Here is an 18,498-nt window from a genome sequence, read left to right as displayed (position 1 = left end):
TGTGTGGAGTTTGTAGTATTTGCCCACTTCATACAATTTTAATTTGTGGCAGTTTGTTTTTTCAATCTAAATAAAGAATCATTTCCATGCCTAAGGTTGCGTTCATAATTTTGAATTCTTTTTCTTAAAAAGGGTGCCCCAAATCATACAAGTTTCAGAGCCCATCAAACCTGGATCTGCCAGGGGAAAGGTAGGCGTGCCAATCCCCACCCAGGTGGCGGGGCACCCTCGCGGCTCCCTGACCCTCCAGAGCACATGGCTGGCTCACAGGGTAGAAGGGAGACGCCTGAACCAGGCCAGCAGGACACCTGAGCTGCCCCTACAGGACACCAGCCGGGCTGCCAGTCACCGACCAGTCACCATGGCCAGCGTGGGACGGATCCGCTTTAGAAGGACCAAGGGAGCCCTCCAGAGCAGCCCCTGCTCCACGTCAGCGCAGGTGCCCCAGCCCCAGCTCCAGTCATCCTAGAATTGGATCTGGATGCTCTGCCGCTCGGCTCCGTCCCTTCTCCCTTCTCCACGCTGAGCTGCCACCTGGCATGGCAACTCGGGTTCACAAACTCAGTGTGTCTGGGAGAGATGGGCTGAGCTGAATCGCCACCCCAGTTCCTTCTAGCAGGATTGGCAGGGCTGGGAAAGGTCACCAGGTTCATTGTAATTCCAGGGTGACTCCAGTCCTGACTCTGCCCCTCACAGCTGGGTCACTTCAGGCAGTGGCTCTCCCTGTCCAAGCCTCGGTCTCTCTCCTCCTGCAACGTGGAGCTAAGACCGTTTCTTCTGGGGTCTGGGGGTTCTGAGAGAGAGAAGCAGGTAAAGCACTAAACCTCATGCCCATCTTGAGGCCACGAGGTCGCCTGCCAGCTCTCAGCCTTGCACTCAGCCTCCCAGGTACATTTCAGCCCCTCCGCGAGGCTCCGCTCATACTTCTGCAACGTCTCAGAATCCCACCTTTACATTCTAACTCAGGCAGGTCGGGCCTGTTTTTGAAGTCTCCCCCAACAAAATTGCCACTTGGGGTGTGTGAACTTACTGCAGGACCCCATGGCACCCCTGTCTCCTGTCTCCCCCACAAGCCACTCCAGCACGTGGCTTTGAGTCCCCAGCTCTGCCTCCCAAGACACCTTAATGCACAATCTCCACTCCTGCAAACCTTTTGCCAGGCCTCCAGAAATACCACGCTCCACCCCGCCTCCTTGCATTCACATCTATTTCCCTTCCTGCCTAAAACTCTTATTCCCCTCCCCAGCAGCTGGTCGATCCTACCCAACTTTCAGTCTTGGAGGTAAAGTACTAACACCTGCAAGAATAACAGCATGCATTTACAGAGCATCCCCTGTGCATCAAGCGCAATGCTCAGCACCGAATACATTTTTCTCTAGTTATTCCTGCAAACCTGCAGGGTGGATTCCCCTGTCTACAGAGAGATGAGGAAACTAAGGCTCAGAGAAGTCAAGCACGTTGCTCAAAGCTTCAGAGCTGGGGACCAGGAGAGGCAGGAGGCTGACCCCATCTGTCCGGCTCCTGGGCTGGAGCTCTTTGCTCTGCATCTGCGGCCTCGCTTCCAGGTCCCAGCCCTTTCACCCCAGCCTCCGGCCCCCTGTGGCCCACACAGTTGTGGGAACACACTTCCCACTCCCAAGCCTGAGAACTCAGAGCCAGGATTCAGGATTAACGACCCAACCTTCGCTTCCAGCAAGAACAATCGCGCCTTCCAAATTCTCAACTGAATCGATAAGTAGAGCTAATTTGGAAAACAGAACGCAGTGTATTCGAGGGAAAAGGGATGAATCCTCCTTTATTCAACGGGAACAGCATGTTCCCCAAATTCAAATCAGCTGCAGGAGCGGATTGATCAAATCACTTGCATTTTAATGCACTGTCCTATATTCAGGACCAGCTAGATGATTTGCAGAGCCCAGTGCAAAAGGAAAATGTGGGGGCTCCTTGTTTCAAAATTATTATGAATTCCAAGATAGTCACAGCAGAGCATTAAACCACGCAGCATCCTACTAAGCAAGTCCAGCGGGACTGGACAGGTCGCACACCCGTGAAACCGGCCCTACCTGTATTCCAAAGTCATTTGATTTAAAATCTAAAGTGCCCATGAAATACTGAGAAGCATCACATTTGCTCAGGACCTGATAGAGATGCTGCCTTAATCTGGTTGAGCCCAGGAGTCAGCCTACAGGGGCGGAGGCAACACTCCAAGAGCTGGGAGGCAGGTGCCCGTCTCCCATGACCTAGGATGCCGAGCACAGCTCACAGGCCGTGAGGCCAGCCCCCTCAAACCAAAGGCTGCTCCACTTTAAAATAAGGAGGCTCAACCTAGTGGCTTCCAAGGTCCCTCTCAGCTCCACAGAGTTAAGGGAAGAATTCACTTAGGATTTTAAACCTAATTTCTTCAACTTTAAGTGCCAGCAAAGATACTCATATTTTAAAGACTGCTAGTCATAGCACAGCCCAGTCCTGACAACTGACAGGATGCTGAGAAAAGTACAATATGGGAATAAACTCCACCAAAATGATGGCTGGATGCATCCAGGGTCTGCTCACCAAGGGACTATGGCAGGCTGGTCAGGGCAGCCACCCTCCTGCACTTGCCCCAGTCCCCCTGACGCCTCCCGTCCTTTCTGTGGTGTGGGATTGGGTATAAGTGACAAAGGAAATACAGTTCTTTTGAAGGCAAGGACACAAATGCATTGCACAGAGGAGGCTGGAAATGAAAGCCAATGAAAAACATGTTCCCATTTTCATATGAAGGACCAGGAGAAGTAATTACCCTGAGATGCCAGCTGGGACCCACCACTACTCTAGATTCAAAGTCTTGCCCAAAAGCCTTGGGAAATTTCTCTTGGCCACCAGCAGACACAGCCAGCCAGTCTCCTACAGGCTCAGAAACTGTAAATAAAGGAACAAACACAGCAGACTCCCAGTGGGGCGCCATGAACACTTTAAATAGCCACTGAGGATGGTTCAGTTGAGTAAGGGTCTGGGACACACTCCTTGGCTGTCATCAGCCACCCTCCCACAGCCCCAACACCACGAGCAGGAGCTTCTCCCCCCGCCCCTGATATGGGATCCAGTTTCTGGAGCCCCATCCTCCAAGTGCCAGCCTAGATTCAGACCTAGAATCCAGCGACACCCTAGAACTCTTTGCCATGGGGCTGCAGTTCAGAGGCTGTCCTCTTCCTCATCTTTAGGTGGTCCCGGGGTCATGTCCGGACATTTCTTTGTCCCCAGTACGGTCAGATTGATCATAACTACAAAGAGGCTACTGGATGTTAAATAAATCCAGGCCCAAATCCAGAGGGATCCCAGCAGGAGGAAATTATCACACTCCAGGCACATCGTCACAAGGGCCCGGGGCCCACGTTCACCCACTCTGTTCTTTTACAGAGAGGCCACGTGGAGCCTGGCAAGGCTGGGGGTGCAGGTGGGGAGGGGACACAGGGATGGATCCAAAGCTTTTCCCTCTACTTCCCCTGTGCCTACTGCCCAGAGCCAAAGGTCCCCACACTTCTGATGGGGCCGGGGTGTACCTGCAGGGAGACAAAGCAGCAGAGAGAAGGAGCGGCTGCAGTCCAAGGCCGGCTGATGCGGGGCACCTGCAACAGCCAGCCGCTGGCACCGCGGAAAAAGAAGCCAGAAGACTGAGCCTTACACTGCCCGCCGGGGCCCCGCCACGCTTCTCCCACATCAGGACCTTTGTGGCAGGCCTGGAATATGGCTTCCAGAACCTGGCCAAGCGCGAGCACCCGAGGTCCAGGTGGGACACCTGACCCAGGTGTGCAGGCGTGTGGCGACAGGCCCAGGAGACAGGCCAGCAGTTAACTAACCTGACACCACGCAGCTGGCAGAAGGGCTGGCCCACCGTCAGGGAGAGCACAGGGGATGCTTTTTCACTAAGAAAAGCTCTCTTTGTGAGTCTGCGTGATGAATTTGAGATTTACCTTGAAGGCAGAGGAGAAGTCCAGCCCAGCGGAGGGGGAGAAAGAGCAGCAGGCAGGCTGCACTGAAAGGAGCCAGGACAGCGGAGAAACACAGTGCTTCCTCCTCTTCCACTGAACTTTGACTACTTTCTCCCTGAGGGTCAGGAGAGAAATCAATTTAAACAGGTTCCTAATGGGTAATGACGCATGAAGTGTAAAGGGGATGGGGCCTCCTTTGGCAAGAGCTGGGGACTGGGGGAGGAAAGAAAAGCACAACCCAGTGAATGCAGCAAAGATGCCCAGCAAGACTCATTTTCTCCATGTCTGCAGTTTGAGTGACTGCCTTCTGTCTGTCCCACTACATTGAATTCCAAGGAGACGTGTCAGCCATAGCAGCAACCCAGAGTCTGGCCCAGCGCTGGTCTGGACCGTGAAGGCAGCAGAAACAGAAGCGAGACCTTGCACATTCCAGAAAACCAGACCCCCATTCTAATCGGTGCTGCGGCTGCAAATTCCAGGGCAGAGGGGCCCATGCAACTAGGTTTCTCTGAACCCTGCAGAGAAATTGCACCAGCAGGAGAAAGGCATCGCTTGTGGCCAAGGCAGCCGGCTTAAGTCTGAAATCAGCCTGAAAGTCCCGCACGTCACTGGGGCCGCTGTCTGCAAATCAAAGGGAGAAAGAGATGGGAAAGACGCAGCTTTGGAGTCAAGCTTCCCATGGCCAAAGGCCCTCAGCCTTATTTTTCTTTTCTTATTTTTTTTAATTGCAGTATAGTCAGTTTACTATTTTTCTTAAACTGAATTCACAAGTAGCAACTGTTTTTTTTTTTTCTTTAAGGTTCAAAATGGAATGGTGGGCCGCTGCACTCCCTGCCATTTGCACGGAAATAAATAAAATTCAGGAGAGCGAGGTGTGACCCATTTCATCCCTCCCGATGAATAAAGAGGGAAGGCGGCAGAGCCTGGGCGCCCGGCCTCAGTCTCCTGCCCACACTGGCACATCCAAGCGCTGGCAGCCCCTCTTTCCACTGCAGTCTCCCAGACGGCGCAGGATGGGAAAAGCTCACCTGACGCCAGACCTCAGCCTGCAGAGCCGTCCCCCACATCCATGTGCCCTGAGCAAGAGACTGTTTGCAGGGGCTGGGCCAAGGCTGTTGTCGATGGTGCTGCAAAGACTTGGGCAGGTGAAGTGAAGGAAGAGAAAGGGCCACCCAAACAAGTCTAAGACAGCCTGCGGGTGAGGAACGAGCTTGGCGGGGCACCTGGCCAGCTGGCTGTCAGTTACCAGCACGGCCCGGTTCTGCAGCAACCACTTTCCCAGGAAAAGGTGGCTTTTCCAGAACAACGCGTCTGTGTTTAAAGGTGCCTGTCTTTGATAATCACTTTTCAGTCTCACTGGCCAAAAAAAAAAAGGTCCTTGCTTGTAAACCTGTGGTGAATGTGGATTTGGTGGGTACTGTCACCTTTAAGCGTCTTTGCTGACCTATTTTATGTATTAGGAGAAAAGTTTCCCATCAATTTCACCCCACAACGTCTTTTTTCGGAAATCTCCTGGATGCCCGACATGGTGTCTATTATTATCCTCGGGGAAAAGGCTGACTGCTCAGTCCACAAAAACGCTATTAACTCTCCTCTTGATAAGCATCTGGCTCCGGTCATGACCTTCCCAGATTTCTCAGCTGGGTTCTCTTCCCGCTCCAGCTCCTCCTGGCTGTTGTGTCTGAAGGAGCCAGGGCAGTTTAGGCTCCCGAATCGTCCAGCCACAAGCAGCGGGCTGGGAGGTGATGGTTCTGCTTATTAATGGGTCTGGGACAGGCTCCTGAGCTGTCAGCAGCCACCCTCCCACGGCCCCCACTGGAGGAGGGCGGGCCTGGGGTTTGGGGTAGGAAGCTGGGAAGATAGAGGTGGGGCTGTGAATCAAGACCCTCCATCCAGGAAGGGGACCATTCTTCCTCAGGAGTATCCCCTGCCCATTTGCTCGAGGTGTGAGGAGGAGAATGAGGGGGACTTGTAAAACTGAGACAGAAGTCAGAAGGAATCTTCGGCTCACGTGAGAAGTGAAAAGTGGGCTTTCAGACCCAAGACAAGCCATTTCCCCTCTCTGGGCCTCAGTTACCTCGTCAGTAAGACGAGGGGGTAGGCTAGACCATTGCCAACATCCTTGCCAGCTCCAGAAAAAGTTACCTGATCTAATAAGTCTGAAAAGTGCATTTCCTGATCTTTTCCTTCCAGCATATAATTCCCATCTGTACAGAATACTCTCATTTTCAAGGCTGGCTTTCTGCGTCCCATGCTCCAGTGTCTCCCGATAGAACAAGTCAGGGCCACCTCAGCCATCTAGACTTTCAAAGTGACTTTGGGGGCTGGGATTAGGGTTTCCCCATCAGGAAGAGGAAATAAAATAAAAGCATGGCTTTCCTATATTCACACACGGAATATTATTCGGTCATAAAACAAGATGAAGCTCGAATACACGTTGCAACATGAGCACATTATGCTGAGTGAAAGAAGCCCAGGCTTTGTCACAAAGGACCACAAGTGCATGATTCCTTTTACATTAAATGTCCAGAGGAGGGAAATCCATACAGACAGAAAGCAGATTACTGGTTGCCTAGGGCAGAAGGGAAGTATGGGGTGGCTGCTAATGGGTACTGGGTTACTTTTTGGAGTGATAAAACTGTTCTAGGATTACATAGTGATGATAGATGCACCTCGCTGTAGACACATAAAAATTCTCAACTGCACACTCTGAAAGGGTGAATTTTATGGCACGTGAATTGTATCTCAATAGAAGTGCATTAAAAAAGAAAAAAGGGATCACTGTTTCTTTTTACTTCTTCAATGTAGCTACTAGAAAACTGTATTTTATACATGCGGCTCATGTTATATTTTGGTCTACATTATATTTTGGTCTATGTGTAAACAAACATTTGAATAAACATATTGTTCACTTTTCCAAACAAACACGGTCTGGCCTCCTCCTGCATCCTGGACAGAGCTGGCAGCTGGGAGGCTCAGGGCACAGAGCCCTGGGCTGGGCAGCCAGGGACTCAGAGTTTCTGACACAACCAGGCTTGTGACCTCAGGCCTTCACGTCCCCTGGCTGGTCCTGGTCCATCGCTGAAAACACAAGTTTTGGATCAGCTGACCTGACAACCACACAATCCCCTTTCGGTCAGTCTGTAATCACAGCTCCATTCACAAGCAAAACCAAATTTTAAAAGTTCTCATTCTACCTCAAATGCTGCTTATCTTTTAAAATCAGTCAACCTGGGAATAACAGTCACTTAAAGACAGACCACGTAATTTACTGACTGAGCAGAGCGGCTGGTACCATCCTATTCCATTTATTCTGAAGGATCTCTTTTGGGAGAATTTCTTCTTGGCTGCCCCAGCTTCCAGTGATTTAGAAGGTTGATAATTCTATAGCTGAGAGCAATGAATATGGGTCCAACCCCCTAGAAAATAATTTGGCAACATACACCAAAGGACATAGAAAGTCCTCACCCTTCCATCCAGCCACTGCACTTCTTAGGATCTATCCCAAAAGAACCACCCTAGTGCAGAAATAACCATGAACATGAAAACGTTTGTTTCTGTATTGTCTACAACAGCAACCAGGGCCCAAATGGACACAAAGAGGGACCAGTAAACCAAAGCATGGTGCTGCTCGGGACAGAAGTGATGAAGCTGCTGGAATGATGGGGGAATCCTGCATCTTTTGTCTTCTTTCATTTTCAATGTAATAAGTTCTCTTTATAACTTTTTTAAAAAACTGGTACAGTGCAATATGCTATCAAATGTATGAATGCATTTCTCATGATATCGGAACAGTACAGTGAAAAGAAGTTAAAAAGAGCCTTTATGCTAAGAGAGGAAAATCTTGGTACAGTTATCCCAAAGAAAATCTAACCACAGCATAAAAGACATTGAAGCGTCTCAGCGCTGACTTATCTGGCACATTTACCTGGCTGTTTATACTGATTTCTTTTCCTTTCAGCAAGAGCACTGTAATTTTGGTTCAAGGGCATTAATATGTGCTTATAACTCTTGAGATGAGAAGTCAGTCATTACATAGCTTTTTGGTCATCTTCCAACCCAAAGAGGGGATTTTTGGGGTGAGGGGTGGGAGGAGTTTTCTTCAGCATCATTGTTTAGTGGGAGACTAAGTGAAAGCACCCACTGTTTCTCTGCCTCCTGGGAAAATCATGTGCATGGCCCCTAGCCTGTCCCAAATACCCACCAGCTCCAGCAGAAAGGTGCAGCTGAGGTGGGCAGGGCTCCAAGGCTCTGCCTTGGGCCTCAGGACGGAGTCCACACTGGCCAACAACCCTGCCTCCCTCCCCGATGAGCTAAACAGCTTGTGAGAGTCATATTCCCTTTGGATGCCTCTCTCTAAAGTGACGGGTTGGGCCATGGGAACTGCGAGAACCTTCCACACTTAGATTTTGTGCTCTGGGATTCTGTCCATAAGCCAACTGGTGGCTTCAGCCAGTCAAGAGCATCTCTGCAGGGAAGGAGGTGTCTCTGTCCATCAGATCCCAGAAAACATGAAAACGGGGAGTTGATGTGGTTAGAGGCGGGCTGTGGAAGGCGAGAGCACAGCGATGCTTTTCAGAGGACGGAGGACTGTATGGGTGGCCAGCGGTGGGTACTCCAAGAGAAGAGACCTGGACGACAGTACTATAGAACCCCACAGATGGGAAGATGTCACAGCACGTGGGGCCCTTCTAGGTGGTCCCGGGTTCTTGCCCTTCCTCCTGTACCTTCTGTGCTATGACCGGACTTCTCCTCCTGGGTGTTTGCCAGTGAGGGCTGAACCATACTGAGCTACATTTTTCAGAGCCAAAAATGTCAAACTGGTGGAGAAATGTCAAACTAGGATCTAAGAAACCTCAACTCGGGCCATTTCTTGACCAACAAATGTCCAATAGGAACTCAGCCTGAGGAGCTCAGAATACAGACTACAGCTTCCCCGATAAGGAGCATGTGTTCTCTAGGATGTAGGCACAAGAGATGGTTGTGTGCCCTGTATAATATTTGGATGCTAGTGTTTTGAGCCAAAGCATTCTGCCATGGGAGATGATGGTAGTGAGCTCTGCTTTTGGCTTCCCTGAAACAGGTCAGTGCTTGACAAGCCCAGAGGTGACCCAGGTCTTGGCACCCAGGAAGCATATTATTTTCTCCATATTTCTGGATCCCGTGTTTGGTGCTGGTTCTCCCGGGAGTCCTGGAAGAGTCTGGAATTGCCAATTCAAGGTCCTAATTCCTTGCAACCACAGTGCTCCAGCACCGAAAGTTGACAAAGCACCTTCACACTCATTATCGCATCTGACCCTCACAGTGTCCTTCTGAGGTCTCCTGGGCAGCACTGTTATCCCCTCGTTGTAGATGAGGAAATGGAGGCCAAAGGGAGTTAGCAACTAAAAGGTCCAAGGTGAGGCTGGAACACTCAGAGGCCATAAAGGAGACGGCAGTTCAGAGCTTGAGAAGGGACTCCAGAAACTTCAACATTCATCTTCCAGGAATGGACAGACCAAGCAGGGAGATGATCAGTAAGGACACAGTTGACCCGAACAGCATTATCAATCCCCGAGACCTAACTGAGGCTTATGAAACACTCCACACGACAAGAGGAGAAGAGGCTGCTGTTCATATGGGACACTCACCAAGAGAGACCGCATTCTTGACCCAAAAACACATCCTAACAAATTTAAAAGAACAGAAATCATACAAAGTATGTTCTCAGACTGCAATGAAACTGAACTAGAAATAACAGAGGAGAGCTGGAAAAGCCCCAAGACTCTGGAGATTAAACAACACACTTCTTAAGTAACACTTGAGTCAAAGAAGTCTTGAGGGCAGCTGGGGGTGAGGTCAACTTGGGCTCAGATCCTGACTCTGTGTCCTCCTCCCGGGTCACCTTGGACAATTATCGGTCACTTCTTGGAGCCTCACCTATTTCCTCTGCTAGAGGACGAGATAACGCTCCTCCCTCCCTGGGTGGCGATGAGGGAAGCACAAGGTTGGCCCGTAACACAATAAGCACACACCCAACCCCCTGAACACACCCAGCGGTGGCAGCTTTCATGTCCCTGTTCTACCCTGTGCTGTTTCCCACCAGCCGGCTGTGCTGGAGAACCCCGTCCCCTATCTTACCACTCCCCGACCCCATGCCAGCTCACTCTGCCAGAGAAAAAGAAAAGCAGATGTGACCCTGAATGCTGAGCCTTCTCTCCTCTGTACCAGCTGGCAGCCATCTGCCTGGGCAACCCCAACTGGCAGAAGAAGCCTCTGTGTCCATCCATCCCCACCAAGCGGTGACTGCCACTTGGAATATTGGCACCAAAGAGAGGGCTCTCCTAGTCATGGGGTGTGAGATGACTCAACTGTTGGATGATCCAGTAAAATCTCACCCGAGACAATGTGAAAGGGAACTCTACTGCAAATCTCGCCAAACTCTGAGGAAAAAAAAAACAAAACACCCAGCTCATCATGCAGACAGGCCTACTGTCTTCTTCTCAAGATCTGATTGCACAACTAATGAAAAAGATGTTTCCTGAAGTTTGAAAATATTGCACAAGGCTCTGACTCATTAAGACAGGGCTTATTCAAATTTGAAAATTATCAAAAATTCCAGCCACTACAATATGCCTTCCAAAACCATCACGTGCCCAAGGAGACATGATTATCTCCTGGTGAGGGACCAGCTGCTGTCACGTGATGCTGTGGAGGATTGTTTTTACGGAATGCGCTGACTTCACACTTTGTCCTAGGAATCTAAAATAATAGGTTATCAGTAGACTCCCAAATTTTTTTTTCCCTTAAGATGTGACAAATCTTTCCTCATGAAGAAGTCCCAAAGCATGGAAACCAAACAAACCATCATTCAAGAAGGTCCTGGGGCTTCTATATACCGCTGTCTCTGGAGCATCACCAACTCAAGGGAGGGTTAACAGGGTGACATTTGTAAAATCCCAGGGATTCCAGACACGCAGCTCTTCATTCAAGAGAAGTCACACATGCCTCAGACGAACCAGACAACAACTGGGGGTTTCAGCAGGTGACAGCCAAGGTGGTATCTGACTCCCTCTGCCCAGAGAAAATTTTCTAACGTATTTACTGGCAAATTCTAAGGCAGCCTCCAGCACACAGGTCCCACATCACCCTCCTTCTCTGTGATGCCGTCTTTAAGCCACCTGCCCACCTTATCCACAGGGAGACATCCTCACTGCACTTCTCCACTGAGCTGACTCCTTGTTAGATGTCTTCATGATGGGGATGGTGATGGTAAATGTTATTACAGCTAATATTGACCCAGTTCTAGTAATGCACTGGGCACAGCTCTAAGCACCAAGAACATATAATTGAGTGCTTCCATCTTTCGACAATCCTGGGACATGTGTATGCGATGTATGTATTTTTATTATGACTTTACTGATGAGGAAAGAAGAGACTTGGAGAGTTCGTCACATACAAGTCACACATTTAGAAAGTGGTGATCTGACTCCTTAAGCCGGGTATGATATGACCTATTACGAACTCCTTGAGATCATAGGCTACGCAGCTTTACTCACCTCTAACTCCCTATACTTGGACCTTCTGAGTACACAGTAGGTGCTCAATAAATGCTCTGAATGAATTAAGAAATAGCACTCATGTCACTAATTCTGAAAGCTGGACTCAGCAACCTTCCAGCAGCAACAGACATGTGTCTTCGCTGCCACTCATTTCTGTCCTTCAGCGAGTTGTCCACTGGTACCTGTCAGTGGCTCTAGTCACATGTCACCCAGTAGCACTGGGCCACACCAACTTCCGGCCACTTCAGGGAGCCTTCTGGAAAAGCATCTGGAATGGCTGTATGTCTCAGTTTCTCAGTGGAGATGGGGAAGGAAGGATAAAGGGCTCGGGGTGGGGGGATTCTCTCTCCAGAGGACCCATGCAGCCTCGCCTCAGAGCCCCCGGGTCAGCAAGGGGCCCCAGGTTCAACAGAGCTTATACCCTGGGGCTGGGCATGTCACCACGGTGGCCATCCAGGGACCTTCAGCAGTTGGCACAAAGTTGCAGTGCAAGGTCACCAGGCCCAAGATGGGCCAAAGGCATTCAACGCCAACCTTGGCTTGAATCATCAATAATTAGAGAAAAAGAAAGAACTCTTAAAGACGCCAGCCCAGGCTCTAAAACACTGATGAGGTTACCACAATTCTTCAGAGACTCATTTTCCTACAAGAATAACACACCATTCCAGCAAGAAGAGCCCTCAGAGAGATGTGGTCCAAACCCCTCATTGCCAAGGCTCTGAGAGGTCGGGGGCTGGTCACCTGGCCAGGTAACAGCCTAGGAAGGGTCAGGGCCAGTCTCCCCCTGCCGCCCCCTCCACCCCTTCCAAGGAACCCTCACCCACTGCCAAGCTTGATTTCTTCTTCAAATTAAGCCTGACCAGAGCTATTCACTTGAAATATAAGCTCATGGAAAGTCTGATTTCTCAATCCAAGGCATCAAACTGCGTCCAGGAGCAGACAACGGCAAACGGACTCAGGATCCAGCCCCGCAGTCCCGAGGCTGTCGGACGTCTGACTGCAGTTAGCTCATGGTCCCGGCCATAATCTTTTGCTGAATGCAGTTATTTTAAGCCCTAATGCAACCTATTTACGGCCCTTCTGGATGGAATGAAGTTACTCAAACGCTTGGCTTCTATACTCTTGGCTTACTAATTTTATAAAACCTTAATATTTCAACTCTTGAGCAAAACCAACAGAGAATAAAAGACGACAACCAACCAGAGTGAGCCAAGCCTTATAAACTGTTCAGAAGACATCTAAGCCAGTGGTGGTTCTGCACCAGGAAGGCGTGACCGGCCTCCACCTACAGAAGCCCTCCCTCATCAGGCCTGGCGTGAGACCAGGATGGGGAGTTCCTGGGCTTGGAGACCTCGGGACTGCGGGCTGCTGTTTGAGGGGGGCTTTCCCAGAGTGAGTGCTAGGAGAAACGGACTAGACTTCTGAAGTTTGTAGAGTTTTTTTCAGGCTCCTTTCCTGGCTTCCTGTCCATTTTTAGCAGAGATCTGCAAGGCTGCCCATTCTGGCTGGTCTGTTGCAACGTCTGGCAGTCCAGAGAGACCCTTCTCTCCCCAAGAGCAGGTTGGGGCCTGGAGCTCTGGTCTGCAAGCATCTTTATCACAGTCCCTTCTGCTTTTTTGCTTTCCTTCATCAAAGGCTGCCTTGAAGGCAACTGGGGGCCACAGTGTCCTCCAGCCCCCGCACTGATGGAGAGAGAGCTGTGTTGTGTCCTATATTTCATCTCAAGGCCACGGCCATCTGGAGCACTGTTTATTTCAGCTATTAGCTTCAGCTTAGCTGGGGTTGGCTTATAATCTCAGTTTCTCTGTCAACAGCACAGCATGGTGATTATGAATGGGCTGTGGACCAGATGCATGGGTTCCAGTCCTGGGCGAGGTGCTGCTCTAGGACTCTCTCTCCCAGCTATAACACAGGAAGGACTGCAGGACACCCTCCCCGGGTGGTGAGACAGAACCAAATGGGTTAACACGTACCTGGCACATAACAAGCACAAAATGTATGTGAGCCCTCACTATCAGACTATTATTAATTGCAATTTCTTTCTTTTTTGTAATCCCCTGACTGGTGTGTAATTTTTGCATTAAACTAATCCAAACTGCTCCTGGTGGCAGATGACAGCTTTGTTCTGTGGTATAACCATCTACTTTCTCATCCAAACCCTGACAGCAGCGCTGATTTCTGAAATAGATGATTTGCCGGCACATTTCCAGCACCATGATTAGAGGCTCTCTCTGAAGTCTTTGTTAAACAGCTTATAGATAAAAGGGCTTTCCTTTGGATGGTGACACATTCGCCATCCAACGATCCACTGTGGCTCCCGGGTGCCCCTTGCTGGCATTTCCTCCCTCCTGTCCGCCTGGCTCTCTGCTCCAGAAAAGCCCTCCTCACGATCCTGTGAGTCGTGGAGCCGCTCCTGTCTGGGGAGCTCCTTCTCCACATCCTCGCTCCAACTCCAGGCTTCTAGTCCAACAGCACCTCCTCCGTAAGGCCTCCCATGTCCACTCCAGCTAAAACAGCGCTCCTGCCAAGCCTCTCAGCCAGAGCCGGCGGCCAATTCACCGCATTTAACAATGACGTCAGGTGACCTGCTCGTGGGCAGGGCTTCCACTGAATGAAGTCTTGGCTCCCAGGCTCCTGTCCTCAGAGGTACCTCCGGGAAGTCAAGGGTGGGTGGAGTGTTCGATGAAGGGAGAAGGGCAGCAAAAGCGAAGCTTTCCATTGAGGAAAGACTGGGTGGCCGTGTATCTCCAGCACCTCTTGTTTCTCCATTCATTCACTTATTCATTCATCATCCACCCACCTACCTGCCAGGTGCCCCAATGTGCCAGGCAGACACACACAAGCAGTGCCGGGCGCACTGCAGTGCTCAGTAAATATTTGCAGGAAGAAAGAGGGACAGAGGAACATGGCTTTGCACCCTGTCTGTCTCTCCAGCCTTTCTAGACCGCCAAGCTTATCCTTCCATGGCTGTCCCCACACTGGCTCTCCCAGGAGCCTGCCGCGGGCCTGATGGCCAGTGGGAGAGGACCTGTTTCCCTTCACATGGTGACTATTAACAACTCTGCCAACTCCAAGGGCTGCTAAGTGACTCCACCTCACTGGCAATAAATTAGGTGTTTGGACAGTGCCAGTTACCCCAGACCCCGCGCAGCGAGACTCCAAACAGTAACAGCTGACTTGTTTTTGACAAAAGCGTACAATGTGCTTTTTTAAAGTCATCACCTCACGCCCAGACTATTGCACTAGCCCTAACTCCGCGCCCTGGTACATTCTGCATTCCGCCACTAGGCTGGTCCTATCCAGGATTTTTTTTTTTTTTTTTTGAGCTGCCCCGGTTCAAGAACATCTGAGTACGCGTAGCACAGGCCAGCCTTTTCGGCCCCGGTGCTCTGTGCCAACAGCCGGGTCACTCTGGATGCCTTCCCCAATCATTCCCAGCCACACCAATCTATTCACCACCTCCCAAACAAGACTTTGCTCAGCCTTCTCCCCAGGCCACCTGGGATGCACTTCCTGCCCTCCCCGCCCCTTCCCCCCCAGAAACTTCCTTTACCCTGCCTGACCTCTCTTCCCCAGCCTTGAGTTAAGCACTGGGTTGCTTTTGAGTAAGACTGTCTGGAGGTTCAAATTCCAGATGAGTGGCCTTGGGCAAGTAGTTCCCCCACCCTTAAGTGAGAATGACAGCAGAGGCTCCCTCCTCGCCAGGTGGTGAACGCCAAGTGGGGTCACACCTGTAACACGCCTGGCGCTCGGACTCAGCACGTGTTTTCATGCCCATACCTCAGACGCCGCAGGGTCCCTTCTCTCCAGCATAACTCTCCTCCACCCTCTAACCAGTCTGTTTCCTGAGGGCGGAGGCTGGCTCTCTGCTCCCCTGCTGCTGGAATACACCATCTCTGTCACCTACCCCATTCTAGCACCTTCCTCTCTGTGTCAGTCAAACTGTGCCAGGCCCTACGGCCGCATTATATTCCTACAAAGAAAATCTAGACCAGCCTCTCACGCTGGGCTCCCCGCTTTCCCTTTCCATGCACTGGCCGCGGTGAGGAGGCAGCGTGTGGCTGCAGCCAAGTGCACTGCCAAGCAGGGCTGGCCCGTCCCTTCCCCGCTGGATTGGCCAACGCTGAGCTCCGTATTGTTTTTCCACATGGTCTCTCTGACTGGAGAGCAGAAGCATCTCTCCGGAAGGTCCCGCGAGAGAGTTAGACGCTCGCTCCACCCTTCGCCCCATCACCACCACCTCCTCCGCCAAGACCGGTCTTGTTGATAGAGAAAAGATGCGTAAAGAGGGAAAGATGTACACTTCTTCCTCATCCCTAACCCTCCCCCCCACCAACCCCTGCCTCTGCATTTTTCGTGATCCATTGCCACGTTCAGCTAATTCAAAAGGAGTCACTTTCATTTTTGTAGAGTTGGCTCAAAACGGGAAGCAAAGCAGTCAGCGACGCCGCTACAATGCTCGCGGGAGTAAACCGGTGCCTGCCCAGGGGGTCACCTGGGGAAACTGGGGAGCTGGACGGGCAGTACTGTTACTTTTAAACAGAAAGTTAAAGTTTTCAGTGACAGGATAAGTAATTTTAAAAAAATGAATGCATGCTTAATCTTAAAGGGGGGAGGGGCGCAGATGCAGAGAAGGAAGGGAAAGCCCCAGAAATTAGTCCTTGTCCCAACGCCTCGGGCTCGCTCAGTCCAAGGCACCTTTCCCAGCCCCGAACTTCTCAACTCTCTTTATGCCTACATTCCTGTCTCGTTTGTCCCCCGGGCCCTGATGCAGTGTGGTTCCCCGCGGGGCACCCAGCAGCCAGCCATTGGGCGGGATGTCCCGTCACCGAGGCTCCGGGCTTAGGGACAGAGCGCGGCCAGGACCCGACGCGCGCGGAACCGACCCTGGGCTAGGTGCAAAGCTCGGTTCCGAGGAAGCCAGCGGAACGCTGCCACCCCGGGGCCAATGCCCGCCTCTCCCAGCCAGTGGGTACTCGGAACACCCCTCAACACTTCGCTGTCCGTCGGCCAGCCCGTCAGTCCCGCGGGCCGGGTCGGGGCCGGGACAGGGAGACCCGGGAGCTCCCGGAGTGCAGGTACCTTGGCCGCAGGCGCCGCGCTGCAGGACGATGACCGGCGGCTGGTGCAGACTCTCGGAGCGGCGGCTGGCGGCGCGCAACTGGCACAGGTTGCCGTAGGTTTTGGCGTCGCTGCCGCACACCGGCTCGCTGCTGGCGCACACGCAGAGGCCGGCCTGCGCGCGCCGCCGCACCGTGGCCGAGGCCGGCACCCCGAAGGGCACCACGCACTGCAGCCCCTCGCCGCACGGACCCTCCTGCAGACCGCACTCGGCCCCCTCGGGCGCGCCGCACACCTCGCAGCAGCCGCACGCGTCGCGGACGCGGCCGCCCTCGCAGTGTCCCGGCGGCGGGGCGCAGCGCGAGGGCTCGCAGCGCTCCGGACACCCGGCGGCGCCGGGCGCCGAGCGGCCGGACCGAGGAGGCAGCGCGGAGCCGGGCGCCGCGAGCAGCAGCAGCAGCAGCGGGAGGAACGAGGCGCGCGGGGGCTGCATGGCGGCTCCGACGGCGGCGGCGGCGGCGGGCTGGGCGAGGGCCGGAGAGCAGCGCCGGGGAGAGCGCGGGAGGGACTCGGAGCGAGCGGGTGCGAGTGCGCGCGGCCGCGCGGCCCAGCCCATTGGCCTCGCGGCGGTGACGAGCCGCCTTGGGGACGGGCACGGCGCCCGGGAGGGGGGCCGGCCGGATGGCGGGAGGGCGGGCGGGCGGCTGGAGCGGGGACCGCCCGCGGCGGGGGCAGGGCGGGCACGCCTGGGCACGGCGCGGCTCGTGGGCGCGGGCGGGGCGGCGCGCGGGTGGGTCAGCCGGCTCTCGGGGCTCGGTTTCCCGGTCTGCGCTTCCCACGTAGCCTCCTTTCGCGGTTTCCCTCCCCGCGACTCGCGACCTTAAAACGAAAAAGAGGCTCTACACAGGGGAACCGGCGGCGGCCCCGCGCGCGAGCGCCCGGGAAAGTTCCCGCAAAGTGGCGAGTTGGGGACCCGCCCCGGCCGCGGGAGGGGCCGTGGCCCAGACCCCGGGCGGCGGTGACACCGCTCGCCCCGGTCACGCGCTCCAGAGAAGGAGGACGAGCACCTCTCTGGAACTGACCCCAGTGCTCGGCACGCGAGACCGTGACCGTGGACCCTGTGCAGCTGTACAAGGAAGGCGGGGCCCGTGGACCTGGCAGAAAGCCAGCGCCCAAACCCACCGTTAAGTGAAAGAAAGAGAAGAGCAGAAGTAATTAGAATATAATCTTCAGAATGAGATTCTTTTGAAAAGTTGTTATGGGTGGGATGCGTGCTTGTACATGCACGGAACAGCTCCGGAAGGAAACGCGAGAAGCTGATAATGCGCGGACTCGGCGGGGGATTCTTGGGTGGGAGAGGGGCGTTGTAGTGTTTGAATTTTTCACCACGTGCATGATTTTCTCAATACATTGTTGTTATTAAATGGAAGAGTTCGCCTTTGATCTTGCACTTGAGAGACCTCAGTGCATCATTTGGGACAGATGCCAGTCTCGGCGTCCCCAGGAGGAGCAGTGGCGACCCTGGAGATGGGTCCCCATGCCCAGGCTGTGCCAGGCCTGTGGCGGCCTCCAAACCAACACCGAGCAGACGGGCAAAGCTTGCGTCGGAGGGCCCAGAAAGAGGCGGGCTCGCGCAGCCTTGGGCCAGGCCGGGCAGAGGCTCCCAAGGGCGGGTGGGTACAATTGGGCTGAGACTGCCGCCCTTGGTGGGGAGGGGCGCTAGACGCTTAGTGACTTTTCACCATTCTTCTGTATTTGCGCACGTGGTACTTTTCCAACAAAAACAGTATAAAAGTAAAATCCAAATATGTATAACCCCCCCCCACACACAGAGCACCTCCCAATGTGAGGTAAGTTAGCATCCAGGGTCCAGAGGCATCCCTGGGACCAAGATCCCTGAAGAAGGAGTTCCAGCAGCCTGGGGCATG

General features: G+C 52.9%; 1 protein-coding gene across 1 annotated transcript in view; it reads right to left on the bottom strand.

Moving 5' to 3' along the window:
* The window catches only part of HTRA1 (HtrA serine peptidase 1), a 50,036-nt gene extending 32,831 nt beyond the window's left edge, over positions 1–17,205 (bottom strand). Inside the window, exon 1 of the mRNA XM_072972045.1 lies at positions 16,592–17,205. Within this exon, the coding sequence (XP_072828146.1) occupies positions 16,592–17,186 (595 nt within the window). The 5' untranslated portion in view covers positions 17,187–17,205. The remainder of the gene's footprint in view (positions 1–16,591) is intronic.
* Between the last annotated feature and the right edge of the window lie 1,293 nt (positions 17,206–18,498).

The sequence above is a fragment of the Vicugna pacos genome, chromosome 11 (genome assembly GCF_048564905.1).
Source record: "Vicugna pacos chromosome 11, VicPac4, whole genome shotgun sequence".
Taxonomy (NCBI): Eukaryota; Metazoa; Chordata; class Mammalia; order Artiodactyla; family Camelidae; genus Vicugna; species Vicugna pacos.
The sequence above is the reverse complement of the archived record's forward strand: the minus strand, read 5'-3'. Positions and strand labels throughout refer to the sequence as shown.